This window comes from Pelodiscus sinensis, chromosome 23 (genome assembly GCF_049634645.1).
Source record: "Pelodiscus sinensis isolate JC-2024 chromosome 23, ASM4963464v1, whole genome shotgun sequence".
In the NCBI taxonomy this organism is placed as follows: domain Eukaryota; kingdom Metazoa; phylum Chordata; order Testudines; family Trionychidae; genus Pelodiscus; species Pelodiscus sinensis.
Window position 1 is genome coordinate 25,706,022 of NC_134733.1, and position 6,993 is coordinate 25,713,014.

Here is a 6,993-nt window from a genome sequence, read left to right on the forward strand (position 1 = left end):
GAAACCCGTGGAGGCTTGCGGGACCTCCCGCACTGCAAACATCAGGCTAGGTAACATCAAATCCCACCCCCGGGGGTCTTCCAGCACGAATCGGCGTAGCATTTCCTTGAGCGTTTTGTTGAACCGCTCAACTAATCCATCGGTTTGGGGGTGGTAGACTGAGGTCCGCAGCCGGTGGATTTTTAACATCTTGCACAACTCCTTAATGACCCTGGAGGTTACATTCGGGCCCTGGTCCGTAAGGATGGCCTGGGGTAGCCCTACCCTAGAGAAGATCCGGAGCAGTTCCCGCGCTAACGTCGGGGCTTTTGTGTTTCTTAACGGGATCGCCTCGGGGTACCGGGTGGCGTAATCGACAACTACCATAATGTAACGGTGCCCCCGCCCCGAGGGTTCCAGTGGCCCTACCAGGTCCATGGCAATCCGTTCAAACGGTACCGCCACTATTGGCATGGGGACAAGGGGGGCTTTTGGTACTCTGGCTGGGGCCGTCCTCTGGCATTCCGGGCAGGAGTCGCAAAAGTCTCGCACAGCCCTGAAAATGCCGGGCCAGAAAAACCGCTGCAGGACCCGGTCTAAGGTTTTCTCCCGGCCGAGATGCCCTGCCCATGGGACGGCGTGCCCCAATTCCAGGACTTCCCGACGGAAGCGGGTGGGGACCACGAGTTGTTTCCGTACCCCCCCTGCGGCCTCCCTCGTGACCCGGTATAGGCGGTCACCCCATACCTGGAACTGTGGTCCCTGCGGTGCCCTCTCTTCGCCCTGCCTTTGCTCGTCGGGGGTGCCCGCTTGGTCCCAGGCATGTTGGAGGGTGGGGTCCATCCGTTGCTCGGTCAGGAAGTCCGGCGCTGTCTCGAGCTCCAGGCAGATCGCTCTCTCCTTCTCTGCTGCTGCCGGCGTCAAGTCGCCAGCCGCCCCCTCTCGGCCTCCTTCCTCCGCCGGAGGGGCCTGTCCTTTTAGGAACAGCTCGAACCCGGGCCAGTCGCGGCCGATGAGGACGGGGTACGGCAAGGTTTTGGCCTTCCCTATCGGCCAAACCCGGTCCTGTCCCCCCCCGGTCAGGCGGAGTTGGACCGTGGGGTACGCCTTCACGTCCCCGTGGACGCACCTCATCCACACGGGCTCGCCTTCTGGGTGTCCAGGGGGGACGAGGTCAGCCCTCACGAGTGTGACGGTGGAGCCCGAATCCACCAATGCCTGAACGGGGCGGCCCTCGAGCCACACTCGATGGACCAAGGGACCCCCTCTGGTTCCCCCGTCCCCTCGGGGCTCGGCCGCCGTCCCCTGGCTTAGGGTGCAGTCCATTAGGGGACATTCCCGCTTAAAATGCCCCTCCTGCCCGCACTGGAAGCAGGGCCCCCTTCCTCCTGGACGGACCTCCCGTGGCCCCCCTTCGGGTCGCCGCTCCGCATCTGTTCTCTCGGGTGGGGGCCGGGGCCAGACCGGGGCCAACCGGGGGGGGGTATCGCGTCCCCTGCGCCCCCCTGATGAGGGTTCTCCCCCTGGAGGCTTCCCCTGGGGCCGGGACCCCCCTACCTTCGGGGTGGGCGGGTTGGCCCGTCCGGCGCCGCCCTCTTCCCTCTCCGCGAGGAGATGGGCTTCCATCAGCGTGACGGCCTCATTGAGCGTTGCGGGCTGGTTCCGGCGGACCCACCTTTGTCCGTCCCTCGGTAAAATGTGGATGAATTGCTCCATCACCACCATTTCTGAGACCTGGCTGCCCGTCTTGTGCTCGGGCTCTAGCCACCGGTTGGCCCATTCTTTTAGTCGCTGGGCTACCGCCCGAGGCCGGTCGCCACCTCTAAACACCTCCTGCCGAAACTTCTGCCTGCAAGTCTCGGGGGAGTGCCCCACCTGATCTAGAATCGCCTCGCGGACCTTCGGATAGTTCAAGGCGTCCGCTACGGCCAGGCTGCGGTAGGCGAGTTGGGCGGGCCCGCTTAAGTAGGGGGCCAACAGCGTCGCCCATTGGTCCGGCGGCCACCGAGCGGCCGTCGTCACCCTTTCAAAAGTCGTTAAGAATGCTTCTGGGTCGTCCTGAGGTCCCAACTTCGTCAGGCGCAGGGGCAAGTTGGGTCCTTCGCCCGATGTCCCCGGGGCTCCGGCCGGAGTTCCCCATCGCCTCTCCACTGTCTGCCGCCACCGCTCCTGTTGGGCTGCTAATTCTTGGATCAGCAGCCTCTGATGTTCCTGGAACTGCGTGGTCAGCTGTTGGACTAGTTGTGCCTGTTGTTCTTGCTGGGCCTGGCGTTGCTGCTGCTGGTTCTCACTGAACCATTCGAGGAACGGTCGAGGCTCCATCAGGTCGCCCGTTCCTTCTTCGCCCCACGCGGGCTCTGTCGGCCGGTTGGCCTGTTCACGTTCGTCTATGGGGAGGGAACTACCTCGTGCCCACATTCTCCACCAGTGTGGCGGGTTTTAAGGGTGCGAGCCTCGCACCCCCAAATCCCCCTGGGCTGAGCCGGCGGGGTGGGGTGGGGCTCCGCGAACCCACCGCCTTCCAAATGCCCTGTTGCCCCGCCCCCCCGGGGTCCGCGGGCGAGTCTGGCCCCGGGTGCGATCACCCCTCGCCCCGAGTAGGGTCGAGGGGGCTCAGCGGACCCGGACCTTTAACGTCCCGGGCGGCCCCCGGCCGGGGGCCCGACCGGGGCTCTTGAGCCGTCCCTCTACTCTTTGTCCCCTTGCCTTGTTGCCCCTCTCCACGGGGAAGGGAAGGGGTGTTGCGTTCGACCGTCGCTGCCTTTTTGGGCTTACGCCGAGGTCGAGTGTGGGGGGAGTGGGGGACCCGGGCCCGCCCTCACCACCGGGTCCCAGCCCGAGGCCCTAAGTGAGAGGGGTGCTTTAAGGCGCTCCCCTCACGGCAGGCGGGGCAGCCGCCCGAAACTCGCCTGCCCACGGGCGCCAAAACGGCCCCGCCTCGGACTCCTTCCACCCCCGATGCTCCGGCCCCCTGGGCCGGTGCAGAGTCGGGTCACTTACCCCGTCGTAGCCGCCGGGTTCGTCCCAAAGCGAGCCTCCAACTGCCGGGGTCGTCTCCCTTGGTCGCCCGGAAGGCCGGGTGCTTGGGGTGCCGGGAAGCCAGGGTGGCTGCCCGCTCGCTTCCCCCTTCTTGGGCGTCCCGGTGCCCTTGTTATGGGCGCAGCCGGGTGACGTCGGAGCCGTCAGCCCCGCCCCCTCCGGCGGATCCCCGCGCGGCTCCGGCCGGAGCGTGCCTGCGGCTCCTGCCCGGGGCGCGAACCGGGGCGCCCGCGCCGGACGTCTCCCGGGCCCCCGGTGCTTCCCCCGTCCCCTCCGGCGCGCGCCCGCCCCCGCCTTTAGCCGCTGCGGGGCCGGCGGCGCCGCGCCAAGCGGCTTCTGGCCGTCCTTGGCCGCCGCTTCCGGTCGGAGCGGGGGGGCCTCCCCCGCCCCTAGTGCGGACCCTGCCGGGTCCGTCACAAGTACACTCTTGTACTCAGTGCATCGAGTCTCGCACCGATAAATTCCAAATCCTGACTCGGTGTTAGGGATGATTTGCCGAAATTGATTATGAGGCCCAACGTCTCGAATACCTCTATGGTGATGGTCACTGCCCATGTAGCCTCTTCGCGAGTAGGTGCGTTTAGTAGACAACCATCGAGATACAGGAAGATCGCAATATTAAGGCATCGGAGGTAGGCAGCTACCACCACCAGGGTTTTGGAAAACACCCGTGGCGCTGCTGACAGACTGAAGGGTAAGACTCGGTATTGGTAATGTTCTGTGCCCATTACGAAGAGAAGGAATCGCCTATGGGCCGGGTGAATTGCTATGTGGAAATAGGCGTCCTGTAAGTCAAGGGACGCAAACCAATCCCCTTTGTGGAGAGCCGGGATGATAGAAGCTAACATGACCATTTTGAATTTTTGTTTCCGCAGGTAGTAGTTGAGTCGGCGCAGGTCCAGAATAGGCCTCCAATCCCCTGACTACTTCTGGGTGAGGAAGTACCGGGAGTAGAAACCTCTCCCCCGGAACTGAATGGGTACTCTCTCCACGGCTCCTATAGTAAGTAGTCGAGACACCTCTTGCTGTAGAAATGTCTCATGAGAGGGGTCCCTGAAAAGGGACGGGGAGGGTGCGAAGTGGGGGGGATGGAGTTGAAAGGGATGGCATATCCTGAAACAACTATGTCGTTGACCCATCGGTCGGTGGAAATCAGAGACCAGCGATGTTGATAAGGTCTCAGCCGATGATGGAATAAAGCTACCTGATTGTGTGATGCTCCCGACAAAGGGGTTGCACGTAGTCCCTCGACTGACCCATCAAACTGTTTCTGTCTTCGTTTCTGCTGGTGTTGCCTTGGTCTCTGTTGTTCATATGGCTTGGGGCGGAATATTGCGTAAAAGAAGGGTCTCTGTTTATTATAGGGCGTATACCTTTTACGTTTATACGGAGGCGTATACATCCCAAGCGTTCTAAGAGTCATATGGGAGTCCTTGCCCGAGTGGAACACCTGATCAGTGGAGTGGGTGAAAAGAGACTGACGATCGAATGGTAAGTCTTCTACTTTGTTCAATAACTCTTTCGGGGCAGCTGCCTGGTGCAACCACGACACACGACGCATGACTACAGCAGTAGCCGTGGCTCTAGCTGCTGCATCAGCCGTGTCCAGGGCGATTTGTAGTGCTGTTCTGGCCGTTGTGTAACCCTCCTGTATTACCGCCCTTAAGATCTGGCGCTTGGAGTCTGGTAGGTGTTCTAGAAGAGGGACTAATTTGGAGTAATTGTCAAAATCATGATTCGCGAGGGGGGCTGCGTAATTACACATTCGGAGAACTGAAGTGGCAGAAGAATACACCTTTCTACCTAAAATGTCTAGGCGTTTAGCCTCCCTGTCACTTGCAGTATTTTTATTCTGAGCCGTCTTTGATCTTTGTTGGGCGGCGTCCATAACAAGGGAATTGGGCTGGGGATGCATAAACAGAAAGTCCATACCCTTTTGGTTTATAAAGTATTTCTTGTCCGCCCTCTTGTTAGTCGGTAAGGAAGCGGCGGGAGTCTGCAATATATCATTTGCGATTTCCAGAATAGCCTCATCGAAGGGCAGAGCCAGTTTTGATTTTTGTGAGGACTGCAAGTTCTTCAGCAAGGGGTGTTGTTTTTGCTGTACGTCTGTAGTTTGAATACCCTGAGATTGCGCAACCCCGGCAAAGAACTCTTGAAACTGCTTGTGATCTTCCGCGGGGGATAGTTCTCCAGGGAAGACAGCATCGTCCGGAGATGATGATGAATGGTTGGCCGGAGACTCAGGTTCCCTATTTGGGGTATAGTTGTTCTCATGCTCGTCCTGATTAGTAACTGAGATAGTGTCTTCCGCAGGCACTGATGGAATCGTCGGCGAAGGCGCGCAAAGTGTAGACGCTGGATGAGTGGGTTGCGGAGATCATGATCTATGAGAACATCGACGGTCGTCATAGTAATGATCATATCTCCGACGGTGAGTTGGGGAGCGTCTGGAAGAGTGGGCTCTGGACGCATCATATTGATGTGAATATCTCGAACGTCTCGAGGACCTTGGTGAGACAGATCTGTCAGAAAAATGAGAAGGAGAGCGAGAATAGCAGGAATAGTGCCGTTGATCATGGCAGCGGTAGTGATGGTATGACGGTGATCTCTGAGGTGATCTATGGTAGCAGTTCCTGGTGGAGACATAATGAGGAGCACGATGGTTGTCCGAGCAAAATGAAGTTGGTGACCAGGGTCCGGGGGAGAACCGAGCTCGGTCAGGCCTGAGTGAAGGCGTCCGAACGTGCCTTGACTTGTATGGAACCTCAGTCGGCACCGAATGATCAGTAGGAGAAGACGGTGCCGTTTTAATTGGTGTGGTCCCGGTCACATGGCTGCCCTGTAGAGGAATCAGCGGTGCTGTGGGAGTTAAAAGCTGTGCTGGTGCCGGAGGAGGCTGCGGTGCAGAGGGCTGCGCGGTGCCGATGATCACCTGCGGAGCCTGAGTCGGCGCTGTTGCTTGCAGCACTGCGGGAAGCGAGGTCTCAGCAGCCGGCACCGCAGGCGTGGGTGCCGGTGGAATTGAGAGTGGCTGCACATGCGCAGCATCAGCTGGTGCCGGGGCCGCCATTGTCGGCTATAACTCGACCGTTGGAGCCGCTGCCGGTGCCGATTCTGCCCGCAGTCCTTTAGCAGGAATCCACATCGGGTTTTTAGAGCTTGCAAAAGTCGGTGCTGAGGCACTATGGCCCTTGCCCGTCTTCTCTGTCGGGTGCCTCGGCAAGGAGCCAGAGGTACTCGGTCTGTCCTGCACGCTCCTGCGCTGCGGTAGCCCAGTGGGTTTGTGGAGCTCCTTCGCGGGTGAGCAAGGCAAGTGAGCTCCCGAGACAGCGGGAGACGGCGTGGTCGCCTCAGACTGAATGGCTTTGTTAAATAAAATCACCCTCAGCTGCATTTCCCTATTGCGCCGAGCGCGAGCTGTCAATTTCATGCAGTGAGGGCACTTCATCGGGATGTGCCCGTTCCCTAGACATTTAACACAGCGTGAGTGCCCGTCTGAATCAGGCATTGCCTCCTGGCATTGGGAACATTTCTTGAAGCCAGGCATTTTGTAGGTCGTCAGATAACAATAAAACAGTCTTTTTTTTTTTTTTCTTCAGGCTACTAACAGACTATAAACTAGAACGGAAAACAAGAATCTTGAGAACTAACTAAGTAATAACTATTAACAACTAATAACAACTACCCTAACTATAAACTGTCAGTGGCAACAGATTTCTGAGGTAAAATCTCCCTTTTCTCCTCAGCCGGAGAGGGAGCACGTCCTAGATCCATCTGCGGCCGCGGACAGTTGAAGGAAACTGATGAGCCGGCCCGTGCTCAGCTGTAATGACTCGAACGGCGCGAGGCAGCAGGAGCGCATGCGTGGGCCAGCAGGGCTACTGCTGTGGAAGTTTCTCCGTTTTGCGGCCCCAGGACGGACCCAGCACCCCAAATGGAGCACCCTCGGGGACACTGCTTGACGAAGAACTG

General features: G+C 59.3%; 1 protein-coding gene and 1 long non-coding RNA gene across 2 annotated transcripts; one reads left to right on the forward strand and one right to left on the reverse strand.

Moving 5' to 3' along the window:
• Positions 1–427: 427 nt before the first annotated feature.
• Positions 428–3,324, reverse strand: LOC142819455 (uncharacterized). The gene is made up of 3 exons (XM_075906832.1): positions 2,980–3,324; positions 727–2,366; positions 428–535 (listed from the first exon to the last, which is right to left on the reverse strand). The coding sequence occupies exons 2-3, from the start codon at positions 2,299–2,301 to the stop codon at positions 428–430; spliced, it is 1,683 nt and encodes a 560-aa protein (XP_075762947.1). The 5' UTR covers positions 2,302–2,366; positions 2,980–3,324.
• A 569-nt stretch (positions 3,325–3,893) lies between these two features.
• On the forward strand, positions 3,894–6,993 carry LOC142819398 (uncharacterized). Its single transcript, XR_012897268.1, has 3 exons — positions 3,894–4,020; positions 4,383–4,509; positions 6,768–6,993. It is a non-coding gene; the product is annotated as an uncharacterized LOC142819398 (long non-coding RNA).

Coding starts and splice junctions, on each gene's coding strand:
- LOC142819455 (XM_075906832.1), bottom strand. CDS start 2,301: ATGGAGCCTCGACCGTTCCTCGAATGGTTCAGTGAGAACCAGCAGCAG. Junction 536..726: donor CGCAGGGACCACAGTTCCAG/GTATGGGGTGAC, acceptor CGGCATTTTCAG/GGCTGTGCGAGACTTTTGCG.